A 12,500-nucleotide genomic window follows, 5' to 3' on the forward strand; every position below is an offset into this window, starting at 1 on the left:
TATTATTATTAATATTATTATTATTGTTTTTCAGAGGGTTTATTGCTCTTTGGATGTGCGAGTCGTCTGCGTTCACCTAAAAGAACCGACTCAAAGAGTCGACTCGTTCGCAAACGAAGCATCTCTCCTGCACGTGTCTGTACAGTACAAACACACTGAGACTGTGCACTACACACAGTATTGAGTGAAGGCCTCGGCCCTACCTAGTGCACTTCATTTCGATTAGAGAGCAGGTTTGGTGTTCTCCAGTAAACGCGTTGTGAAAACAGACGCTATGTCCTGCGCAGGCCGCCGTATTTACTCCCTGACGGCCGAATATTAGTGTTGTGCCGCTGCCGCTATATGGTGTGTTTAATTTTGATGAAGAATTAATGGAATAAACCTCGAAAGCAAGCTCAGGTGGGTTTTAAGCGTTTAACACTCAAAGTCCTGCATCTGTATTGGGTTAAAATTCACGCCCTAATCTCAAAGAAAATAAATAAAGACCAAAAACAGGTTCTTAGCTCGCTAGCTAACCCCTCCCCCGCTAGCTCAATGCTAATATTCACAACTGTCATTAGTGGGAATATTTCTCTGTTTTAATTAAAATATTACAATAAAAATAATTTTATATATGGTATATTATAATAATTATACATATAAATCTTGTGATTTTAAATGTGTAGTATTTTAAACGTAGATCAGTTTTTAGTTCAGCTCTATTGTTATGCTATTGTTATGATTTATTATTAATATTATTATTATGTGCTGTTAAAGTTAAGCTCCTATCAGAAATGTGTTTATACTGTAAATTAGTGGTTGTGTCCTGCGATGACGTCACAGGGAAACTCCTATTGTCATTCTGTGTGCCACTGAGTTTAGTGTGTGTGTGTGTGTGTGTGTGTGTGTGTGTGTGTGTGTGTGAGAGAGAGCGCAGGTATGAGTGATATCCGTCACGCCCTGCTGCGGCGAGACCCGCTGAGCGCCGCTAAAGAGGTGCTGTACCACCTGGACATCGCGTTAGGGAGCACTCTGCAGACCGGGCCGGGCCTGGACAAGAACACGGTGGACCTGGTGGAGGAGTTCATATTCCACGTCCCGAAAGACCGGAACACACAGCGCAAGGTGAGGAGAGAGAGACAGAAGGGGATGAGAAGAATCCAGATGTGAGCCGAGCAGCTGGAACTCCTATCAACACTCGTGTGTGTGTGTGTGTGTGTGTGTGTGTGTGTGTGTGTGTGTGTGTCAGAGGATGAGCTGTGTTCAGGAGCTGCAGCTGTTGGAGATCATGTGCAGTTATTTCCAGGAGCAGAGTAAGGACGCGGTGAGACAGGTGATCTTCTCGGCGCTCTTCAGTCTGCAGGGGAACAAAGCCGATGAGAACCGCATGGCCACGCTGGGCAAACTGGTGTCCATGGCCGTCGCTGTGTGCCGCGTGCCCATCCTGGAGTGTGCTGCCACCTGGCTGCAGGTGCGTCCTCCACCACCACCACCACATTCTGTCTGCTGTAATGTCTCCAACAGTGCTGAGGCTCGGCCTCTCACGTCATTGTGTAAGCTAAAATTAAAATAAAGAGGGGAAAAGGATTGCAGTTATTTACATAAGCAGCGATTAAGGGGGCCAGTCACTTTTTGGCCCCACCCCTTAGCAATCATGGGACCTTCACCGCTCGTTTCCATGGAGATACGCTGAGCCGTGACGCAACAGAAAAGTGTAGCGTCAAATCCCAATCCTGAGATGATGCTGGGAGTCTAAGAGAGCGTGATTGGATGTGCTGTCTGGGTGGGAGGGGCATATTCTGTATCCCCTGTCAATCACAGCGACACTAGCCAATCATGAGGATTTGAGGAAGAGGGCACTTTGTTTATTGTAGTATGTGAAAACTGTGAGTGTGTACCATGTTAATTGTGCGTGTGTGTATGTGTGTTTAGCGGACTCACTCTGCGTGGTGTGTGCGGTTGGCGTTGGTGTTGGTGGATGATTACTGCACGTTGGTGCCAGGCTCCATCGCCACGCTGCAGAACGTCAGCTCGGCCAGTCCACGCTTCTGCTGCCAACTCATCACCGCCGTCACCGCCCTGTACGACTTCTCCTCAGGTACACACACACACACCTGATTCCTTCTCTATAACAGCAGCTCTGACAGTAGTACAGCTGTAATTCAAATCACAGGTTTATGTTAGTGTGTGTGTGTGTGTGTGTGTGTGTGTGTGTGTGTGTGTGTAGACGAGTTAACCCCGCCCCCCTCACTGTTGGACATGGTGGTTGGTTGGATCACAGAAGACCCCAGACTGCTCCTGTTGACCTTCATCAACACTCCCCTGAGCTCCAGTTTGCCGTTGGGGTGTTTGGAGGCCACGCCCCTCGCAGGTCTGCTCCGGTGGTGCGTGAAAGCGCCGCTCGCCTCTCAGCGAGCCCGAAAGTCGGCGGTTACCGGTGTGCAGCCAGAGCAGGAGAACGGGGCGGTGTGTGAGGAGCTGTACTCCAAACTGCACCTGAGTGTTCTTCAGGTGTTCCTCATGTTACAGGTGCTCTTCCTGCTCGTCTCACTACGGCGTAAACGCATCTCCATGTTTAGATCACTGGGCAGTCAGGTGTGTTCAGGTTGTGCATGTGATTGGGCTCGGTGTATCTCGAACTCTATTGGCTGTTGAGGGAACAGGAACCGCGTCCACGTATGGAACGGTACTTTTAATAGCAGGGTTTCCGGTTCTCGCAGGTCCACCTGACGGAGCAGAACCTGCTCGGGCGTCTCGCCGTGCTGCAGGTGGAGTCCGTGGCCGCTCTGGTAGAGGAAGTGAGCGCTTTGGTGGAGGAACTCAACCCGCTCCACGCCGCCAATCAAATCCAGCTGGCTCTGGATAGGCTGGCCCAGGCCCTGCAGGTTGCCATGGCGACAGGAGCGCTGCTGTGTTCCAGAGGTGAGTGGGATGGACTCAGTGTTTGGTAGAATTTCCGATAAAGCGGCTTCTTCATGGTTTTTTTTTTTTTTGTCTTCTTCTTCAGAGGACCTGAGAACGCTGTGCTCCAGACTTCCTCATAACAAGTGAGTTCCAGCAGTAAAGAACATTTATTTGAATATTTGAATGATTAATTTTCTGTAACAGCAGCACAGGTGTGTGTTAATGCGTTTCTGTGGCGTAAGAGGAATAAAGCACTGCAGGATGTGCTGTTAGAGGAACATAATCAGTAACGCTGCTCCATCACGCCCCCTAGTGTCCGAGTCTCATCACTGATCTGGTGTGTTTTCTCCCAGTATGTTACAGCTGGTCATGTCCGGTCCGGTGGTTCCGCACGGAGCGGCGTTCCAGCCCAGCGTGTATCCCTACATCCACCCCGCCCGGCCCAGTCCGCTCTCGCCCCACCCCTCCCACCCCGCCCTCTCTCCTTTGCCCGCCCACCCTGCCCTCACCACACACCACCAGTTAACCCCACACCCAGCACACTCGCCCCTCCCTCCTCCGCACGCCTTCCACCCCGCCTCCATGGCCTTCCAGTACCGCCCCATCCGCTGAGCTCGGCGCTCCGACTCCTCCCCCTCCCGAATAACGCCGGTCGGATTGTATACGCCAGCACGAGATCGGATTCCGTTATGAGATCAGATCCAGCGTGCAATCCGGATAAAAACCTCTTAATGTCGGCTGAATATTTTTTTTTTCTTGTAGGTGAACAGAATTTTTTTTTTTAAAAAAGAAAAGAAATTGTCCTCAATCTGTTCATTCATGTAAATATTTTCTCAGATGTGTTTAAGTCTTAAGGGTTGTTCCATCAGACTTTTGTTCCTTCATGTTTTCTTACGTGTCCAAGCTCACTGAAGTGTCAGAATATGAATTTTGTATAAGAATTATATTTAATAATAAAAACAGTTTCCTGAGGTGTGTTTAGTACATTTACGTTTGTGTTAAAACGTCATTCAGAAAGACCGGTTATAATTCTATTATACAAACTTCATAATCCCGCGCTCAGCTCCGTGTGAGATCAGATCTCTTCTTGTTTTAGTGTCAGGACTTTAACAGGTTTTAGACTTTTTCAGTCTGACGATTAAAAAAATTAATAAATACCGTCGAGTCGCAACTCCAGTAAAATCCCTGTGTGTTTAGTTTCTCATCACCGTACACCATTCTGAGAATTTTAAATAAAATAAATATAAAAATGAAGTAAGGCGTGAAGTCTGAGTTTTATCACCTGAAGATTTAATTGTGAGGAAAAAATTAAAAAAGAATTAAAAAAGAACCGTCTTAACTTCCAGTTCGATACAGATCTCATCGTTTCATCAATTTACTGTAAAATCACTCGACCCCAGACTCCGTTCCTCTCCGTGTGCGTGGAAAGAAAAGAAGACATGATGTGATACGACGGATTTAACAGGAAGTCAGACAGCGATGATGTGGATTATTACAGTAACACACCCTCCTGAAAGCCACGCCTCCTGTGTTCAGGAGCGAGACCGAAACTTGACTGAGGATTAATTAAACACCAGCACCAGAGAGTCCCTACGTTTCCAGTAAGGTGACGTTTAGTAAAGTCTTGGAGCGTCAGCGCAGGAGAACCCGGCGAGAACTCAGCTGAAGAAGAGTTCCTCACAAATCCGCTGTGTGTCGTCGGGGGACGTGACCTCGTGGCCGACGGTTCGCGGGTCGGTGTAGATCTCGTAATCGTTTCCTCCCTGAATAACAAACACGGAATTCATTCACACTGAACTTCCTTTTGAAGGGAATGTTTCTGTCGCACGTGTTAATCCACATGGTGTGTGTGTGTGTGTGTTAATTACGCTCGAGGAGACGCACCGGTTTGGTTTTATCACCAAAGAAGTGGATGGTCTGGTACACGTCCTTCTCTACGATTCCCAAACAGTAACGCTTATCCCAACCTTCTGGAAACACATCGAAGCTGATCTGTCCTCCTGTAACACACACACACACACACACACACTCTTTTGAGCTTCCTGGAATGGGTAAGATTAAGTTACATCCTCACAGCATGTTTACAACAAAGTCTGATGTTCTGATTGTGATCGGACTCTGATGTCAGGATTCAATTCAATTAAATAAGCTCCGCCCCCAGGATATGCTGACATCACACTCACCAATTAACAAACCAGACATGACTATTTATTTGTTTATTGATCAACAAATGTTACAAATCTACATCACACACACACACACACACACACACACACACAGCTCACCGATGGAGAAAGCCAGTCCTCTCCCCCTGAACTCTTCTTTCAGAACAGCTACAAATTTCTCTCGGATCTTTTCTTTCTGCAGGAGAAACGTTTTCAGAAAGAAACTGATCTGATCTCACAGCATGTAAAGGGTTCTCCACAGGCTTTAGGACGTTCTCCTCTCCCAACAGGGTTCTAGATCGCCTTTTTCGTGTGTGTGTGAGAAGCGTTACCTTGTCCAGCTCGTAGAACTCGATTCTCTCCTGCTGACTGCAGCTCCGGCCGATAGGAGAGACGTTCAGCATCCCGTTCCTGAACTCGATGAACGTTCCTCTGTGAGGAGAAAGTTCAGAATCCGTCACTGTGGCGTCCTCACGCCAACTCGCGGCGTTTTAAAACTGAAAAACGTAGCTTTCGCAATTTTTTGGGCTCCTTAATTAGATGTATGTTTATCATCTGAACTATCGGGTCACACCTCGGAGGAAAACACGCACGTGTGTGTGTTTAACGCTATGCTTTATTCCTCTTACACCACAGCACTTTACTTACAGTTGAATAATACTCTCATTTTAATTCATTAAAGCGACACGTCATACTTTTTATCGGTCTATAGTACGAGCTGTCGTAATTGACTAAGTCAAACTCGTACTCGTTGGTATGTTGTGGTGGTGTAAGAGGAATAAAGCACACGGGGACGTGCTGTTCGAGGAAAATAAAGCTGCTGTTTTTATTTTATTTGATTAATCCCACTCACCTTTTCTTGGGCAGTTTGATCTTGGCCATGTAGTCTAAACAGAAGTTGATGAAATCCTGTAACACCTCCTCCCCGAGATACGCCTGGATGCTCTGATTAACCAAACACACACAACTTCATCTACACGTGTGTTTTAGATTCAATCAGAGGTGTGTGTGTGTGTGTGTATGTGTGTGTATGTGTGTGTGTACCTGTACAGAATGGAGCTGCCCGAATCTGTAGGCCACCAAACCGTTCTCAGCGAAAACATAATCCACTCGCTGGATTACTGCAGTGTTATACACATCATGATGTTAGAAAAATAAAACCTATACACGTTTTAAATCCTAACGGCTGCGTAAACATACATCATTATTATTATTATTATTATTATTATTATTATTATTATTATTACCCCCTGAGCTTTACAGACTCGTCGTCTTTATCATCACTTCTAGTGAATATTATGTGTGAGAAATGTTCTGAAAGAAATCAATAAAGATATCGATCTCAGTGATGGTCTCTCGCACCATCTTCACCCAGCTGCTCTTTGATCTTATCCAGATCAGAACCTCCGACGACTCCGACTCGGACCCACTGTCGCAGCTTGCTCAGGAACTCCTGCATGTGTGGAGTGGCTCTCTATCACACACACACACACACACACACATAAATAAACCCCTATTAAAACTCAACCAAACACAGTATTATGGAAAATGAATGAAAAATCAGTGTGTATTCACTGTCACTACATGTTCACTGTTGTGTATTAATTAATAGACATAAAAGACACTTTGTGACAGTAGAGTGTATAACACAACCATTAATTAAAGCAGCACTCGATGATTTGCTAATGTTGCGCTGCAGATTTAAAGCTCGTCATGAAGTCATTTACAGCTCCTCTTAACTACTCGGAAACACTCAGTGAGGTGAATGTGTGGGGGTCAGTGAACGCACCCTGCTGTAAAAGTCATTCATTCGGTTTATGACTCCAACACCGTGATGTCAAAACAGACCAAAAATAATTAAATAAATAAATAAATAAATATCACAGTAACTACACGAATAAACTGAAGCAGCTTTTATCTTGAGAGATAAATCCGAATTCACTTCAGAAACTGTAAAAGTGACATTCATTTTTACTCGTTAGTGAGTTAGCTAGCTGGCTAACGTCAACTCATCATAAACACACACTCACTCACCTGCCGAGCTGCTGTTAAAGTTCCGTCCACATCAAACAGACAGAGTGTCTCCGTGTCCACACCTGAGCTAGTCATGTCTCAGATAAAATCCTGTAAAATAACTTATTATTATTATTATTATTGTTGAAGCAAGCCGACGCGGAGCTGCAGGAAGTGATGCAGGATCTGGACACGTCCACTGAACTGAACTCGCGCCGAGTCCTGAATCACACCCTACTCCCTACACTACCGCACTGCATAGTGCGCTTCCTCTGCGATATCTAGTGCACTACGTGTTCAGCAAGGATTGGTTCAGGACTCAGCTCTGAAACCGGAAGCTTTAATGCTACATTCAAGTCCATGAGTTAGTAAACGATTCACTATTTTGAACGACTCGGTTTGGTATCGGTTCCTGAGTCGTTCGTTTTGTGTTCAGTTGCTCCTGTAAAGGCTTCACGATAAATCACTACATTTCCACACAGATTTTTACATTAAGCTATATGTTTATCTGTAAAGTTTTTATTTATTTATTTTCCACGAACTCTAAGCTGTATTTGTAGTTCCGCGTTTACTGAATCGAATGAGTCACAGTTCATGAGTTCATTCAGTGTTTCAGTGTATATAGTAGTAATAAGTGTTAGATATGAACATTAAATGTGTTCGTACAAGCATATGTAAGGAATAAAACATAACGTGGTGTGCTGTTTTAGGAAAATAATCAACGACAGGGTGGTGTGATGAAACCGAGGTACTCTCACCGCCCCAGAGTTCATTATTATTTTTTATTTCCCAAATGTTTTATTTATTTTACACCACGGCAATTTGGCAGTTTTTTATTATTATTATTAATGACCAACACATTATACTTTTTAAAATCTGTTTATAGTTATATTTAAGTTTAATTTATTCTCTCTCTTTATACAAAACACTGGCACTTTAGACTCCTTCCATAAATCCATAAATGTTAAATAAACATCTACTTACTTGAGTTAATCAGCAGTAAAAACAGCTCAGAGATTAAAGATGGGAAGGATAGTGAATACGGAGATGTTAGATGTAATTACAGAATAATAAAATACCGAGTAACAGATTATTACGTGGGGAAAAGATGAACGTGTAGATATAAAAGAAAAAAAATTGTTTCAAAAGTGTTCAGACTGTTCTTCCGTTATATTAATGTATATATTACTAGATTAGTTTTGACTTGAGACTGATTTGTGTTTTTTTAAAACAGTAAAACAGTATTATTTTATTATTTACATAATTCAGGTAGAAGTTGTTGTTGTTGTTGTTGTGAATGCTTGCGGTTTCCGCTAGGGGGCGGAAGTGGCGCAACACCGCTTCATTTCCGCAGTAGGCGTAGTAGTAGTAGTAGTAGTAGTAGAAGAAGAAGCGCTGTAAACGGAGGGAGATTTGGTGAGTCGGTGCTGTTTAATTCTCTTTTATTTGAAATTCTTTGCAGTAAATATACAGAATGTCTTATTTAGCTTGACTGCAGGTTATGAGGTTGTTAACGCTAAGCTAAAGGGCTCGTTCTGTACTGTGTAGAGTTTATAAACACTTCTAGTTCTGCGCGCTGAGTTGTTTACTAACGCTGGGTTTGTCTACCGGTTTGTTACAAAACCTCTGGAAGTTTATTAGGACGGAATTAAACTAGTGCAGGAGCTTTCAGAATAAGTTTCTAAATGCATTCATTTGAAGGTGTTTCCCCAGAGTCGCTGAAATGCACCAGGCTCCATGTGCAGTGGTGTGTATACGGCCATTACAGGCCATGACTGTTTATCACTGTCCAGCACAGACCATTATAGACCATTATAGACCATTACTGACCATTACAAATCATTACTGTTTATCACTGTCCAGCACAGACCATTATAGACCATTACTGACCATTACAAATCATTACTGTCTTTTACAGACCACTACAAACCATTACTGACCATTACAAATCATTACTGTCTTTTACAGACCACTACAAACTATTACTGACCATTACAAATTATTAATGTCTAATACAGGCCATAACTGTTTATCACTGTCCAGCACAGACCATTACTGACCATTACAAATCATTACTGGCCATTATAAATCATTACTGTCTTTTACAGACCACTACAAACCATTACTGACCATTACAAATCATTAATGTCTAATACAGACCATAACTGTTTATCACTGTCCAGCAGAGACTATTACAGAACAGTAATGTTTATTACTGACCATTACAGACCATTACAAACCATTACTGACCATTGCAAATCATTAATGTCTATTACAGACCATAACTGTTTATCACTGTCCAGCACAGACTATTACAGACCAGTAATGTCTATTACTGACCATTACAAATCATTACTGTCTATTACAGACCATTACTACAGACCATCACTGACACTTGCTGTAAATATGGCTATCATTTTTTAGGTGAATAATTTTGAGCTTGTGTGCTCCATTATCACGGCACCTGACTTTCTGTTTTCCTGCATCATGTTTGGTTAACACAGATGTTGTCCCTCTCTCTGCAGTTCAATACGAGCTCCCAGTATTTTCTCCGAGATGGCTGATCTGGAGGACGACACCATGATCTTCTCCACGCTGAAGTCTTTTAAGAGTTTAATCGCTCGTCCTGAGCGCTCTGTGCTGGAGCCTGAGCCGGCGTATGGCAGGAGCGACTTCCAGAAACTCTACACACAGAGAGTGGAGGTCCGTCACGGATAACTGCTGATTTCCTTCTCTCTTTTATGCTTACACATCACGGTGGCATCAACACTATATCCGGCTCTCGTACAGGCACAGTGCTCATATGAAGTTAATATGTTGAAATTATGTCCAGCGTTTAAATACTGCACAACTCTTTCACTTTAATTAGAGTGAAATAATATGACTCTAACTACAGTACAATATTACTGATGTTTATCAGTCTGTCGTCTCACATCCAGAATAACATACGGTCACAGCATTACGCTCACCCCCGTATGATCGGTGTGAGACGTCTCATCTGCATTTCAACCCTTGATGTGTTCAGATCTGACGAGTCAGATTTAAACTAAAGGCAGATTTTAACACTGACCGAAACTAGCCGTTAACGCTGACTCTAAATTCATATTCACTTTGCTTGTTTGAGTGAGGTAAATCATTTAAGTGTGGAATTGACTCCAAAGCTTTGGAGTTGACTCTTAGTTTTCAGTGCAGGGGATCAGGGAATCTGGAAATCGACTCTTGTTGTGTTTGACTCATTTTGACAATAGACTCTTGTTGTGTTTGACTCTTTCTGGAAATCAACTCTTGTTTGATTTGACTCTCTCTGAGAATCGACTCTTGCCGCGTACAACTCTCTTGGAGAACCGACCCTCGCTGTGTCCGACTCACTCTGAGAATCAACTCTCGCCGCATACGGCTCTCTGCGAATCGACTTTTTCTGAGAATCAACTCTCGCCGTGTCCGACTCTCTCTGAGAATCGACTCTCTCTGAGAATCAAATCTTGCCGTGTCCGACTCTCTCTGAGAATCAACTCCCGCCGTGTCCGACTCTCTCTGAGAATCAAATCTCGCCGTGTCCGACTCTCTCTGAGAATCAACTCTCGCAGTGTCCGACTCTCTCTGAGAATCGACTCTCTCCGTGTCCGACTCTCTCTGAGAATCGACTCTCTCTGAGAATCAAATCTCGCCGTGTCCGACTCTCTCTGAGAATCGACTCTCTCTGAGAATCAACTCTCGCGTGTCCGACTCTCTCTGAGAATCGACTCTCTCTGAGAATCGACTCTCTCCGTGTCCGACTCTCTCTGAGAATCGACTCTCTCTGAGAATCAAATCTCGCCGTGTCCGACTCTCTCTGAGAATCGACTCTCTCCGTGTCCGACTCTCTCTGAGAATCGACTCTCTCTGAGAATGGACTCTTTCTGAGAATCAACTCTCGCCGTGTCCGACTCTCTGAGAATCGACTCTCTCTGAGAATCAAATCTCGCCGTGTCCGACTCTCTCTGAGAATCGACTCTCTCTGAGAATCAACTCTCGCGTGTCCGACTCTCTCTGAGAATCGACTCTCTCTGAGAATCGACTCTCTCTGAGAATCGACTCTCTCTGAGAATCAAATCTCGCCGTGTCCGACTCTCTCTGAGAATCGACTCTCTCTGAGAATCGACTCTCTCCGTGTCCGACTCTCTCTGAGAATCGACTCTCTCTGAGAATGGACTCTTTCTGAGAATCAACTCTCACCGTGTCCGACTCTCTGAGAATCGACTCTCTCTGAGAATCAAATCTTGCCGTGTCCGACTCTCTCTGAGAATCGACTTTCTCTGAGAATCAACTCTCGCCGTGTCCGACTCTCTCTGAGAATCGACTCTCTCTGAGAATCGACTCTCTCTTAGAATCGACTCTCTCCGTGTCCGACTCTCTCTGAGAATCGACTCTCTCTGAGAATCAACTCTCGCGTGTCCGACTCTCTCTGAGAATCGACTCTCTCTGAGAATCAAATCTCGCCGTGTCCGACTCTCTCTGAGAATCGACTCTCTCTGAGAATCAAATCTCGCGGTGTCCGACTCTCTCTGAGAATCGACTCTCTCTGAGAATCAACTCTCGCGTGTCCGACTCTCTCTGAGAATCGACTCTCTCTGAGAATCGACTCTCTCCGTGTCCGACTCTCTCTGAGAATCGACTCTCTCTGAGAATCAAATCTCGCCGTGTCCGACTCTCTCTGAGAATCGACTCTCTCCGTGTCCGACTCTCTCTGAGAATCGACTCTCTCTGAGAATGGACTCTTTCTGAGAATCAACTCTCGCCGTGTCCGACTCTCTGAGAATCGACTCTCTCTGAGAATCAAATCTCGCCGTGTCCGACTCTCTCTGAGAATCGACTCTCTCTGAGAATCAACTCTCGCGTGTCCGACTCTCTCTGAGAATCGACTCTCTCTGAGAATCGACTCTCTCCGTGTCCGACTCTCTCTGAGAATCGACTCTCTCTGAGAATCAAATCTCGCCGTGTCCGACTCTCTCTGAGAATCGACTCTCTCTGAGAATCGACTCTCTCCGTGTCCGACTCTCTCTGAGAATCGACTCTCTCTGAGAATGGACTCTTTCTGAGAATCAACTCTCACCGTGTCCGACTCTCTGAGAATCGACTCTCTCTGAGAATCAAATCTTGCCGTGTCCGACTCTCTCTGAGAATCGACTTTCTCTGAGAATCAACTCTCGCCGTGTCCGACTCTCTCTGAGAATCGACTCTCTCTGAGAATCGACTCTCTCTTAGAATCGACTCTCTCCGTGTCCGACTCTCTCTGAGAATCGACTCTCTCTGAGAATCAACTCTCGCGTGTCCGACTCTCTCTGGGAATCGACTCTCTCCGTGTCCGACTCTCTCTGGGAATCGACTCTCTCCGTGTCCGACTCTCTCTGGGAATCGACTCTCTCCGTGTCCGACTCTCTCTGGGAATCGACTCTCTCC

At 44.7% G+C, this 12,500-nt stretch overlaps 3 protein-coding genes across 4 annotated transcripts in view; 2 read left to right on the top strand and 1 right to left on the bottom strand.

Moving 5' to 3' along the window:
- Positions 1 to 259: 259 nt before the first annotated feature.
- Positions 260 to 3,854, top strand: ints15 (integrator complex subunit 15). 2 transcript variants are annotated; one of them, XM_053676071.1, is made up of 8 exons: positions 260 to 399; positions 908 to 1,104; positions 1,229 to 1,450; positions 1,912 to 2,077; positions 2,207 to 2,508; positions 2,700 to 2,901; positions 2,987 to 3,026; positions 3,237 to 3,854. In XM_053676071.1, the coding sequence occupies exons 2-8, from the start codon at positions 919 to 921 to the stop codon at positions 3,493 to 3,495; spliced, it is 1,377 nt and encodes a 458-aa protein (XP_053532046.1). In that variant the 5' UTR covers positions 260 to 399; positions 908 to 918; the 3' UTR covers positions 3,496 to 3,854. The 2 variants fall into 2 exon arrangements, with proteins under 2 accessions (XP_053532046.1, XP_017312972.1); XM_017457483.3 differs by having other exon boundaries at positions 275 to 399; positions 917 to 1,104.
- A 299-nt stretch (positions 3,855 to 4,153) lies between these two features.
- Positions 4,154 to 7,261, bottom strand: pmm2 (phosphomannomutase 2). Its single transcript, NM_001200877.1, is given in 8 exon segments — positions 4,154 to 4,646; positions 4,768 to 4,883; positions 5,169 to 5,244; positions 5,381 to 5,480; positions 5,902 to 5,993; positions 6,093 to 6,169; positions 6,411 to 6,522; positions 7,083 to 7,261. Coding segments are annotated over 8 exon segments (753 nt in total). The 5' UTR covers positions 7,158 to 7,261; the 3' UTR covers positions 4,154 to 4,541.
- A 1,137-nt stretch (positions 7,262 to 8,398) lies between these two features.
- Positions 8,399 to 12,500, top strand: part of mad1l1 (mitotic arrest deficient 1 like 1) — a 33,038-nt gene continuing 28,936 nt past the window's right edge. Inside the window, exons 1-2 of the mRNA XM_017458183.3 lie at positions 8,399 to 8,477; positions 9,587 to 9,764. Coding sequence (XP_017313672.3) covers positions 9,618 to 9,764 — 147 coding nt within the window. The 5' untranslated portion in view covers positions 8,399 to 8,477; positions 9,587 to 9,617. The remainder of the gene's footprint in view (positions 8,478 to 9,586; positions 9,765 to 12,500) is intronic.

Source organism: Ictalurus punctatus, chromosome 26, assembly GCF_001660625.3.
Source record: "Ictalurus punctatus breed USDA103 chromosome 26, Coco_2.0, whole genome shotgun sequence".
In the NCBI taxonomy this organism is placed as follows: Eukaryota; Metazoa; Chordata; class Actinopteri; order Siluriformes; family Ictaluridae; genus Ictalurus; species Ictalurus punctatus.

Bases quoted from the DNA above. Each gene is read 5' to 3' on its own strand.
- ints15 (XM_053676071.1), top strand. From the start codon at position 919: ATGAGTGATATCCGTCACGCCCTGCTGCGGCGAGACCCGCTGAGCGCC. The intron at 1,105-1,228 runs GTGAGGAGAGAG...TGTGTGTGTCAG, and splicing joins ACCGGAACACACAGCGCAAG to AGGATGAGCTGTGTTCAGGA. The intron at 2,509-2,699 runs GTGCTCTTCCTG...CGGTTCTCGCAG, and splicing joins AGGTGTTCCTCATGTTACAG to GTCCACCTGACGGAGCAGAA.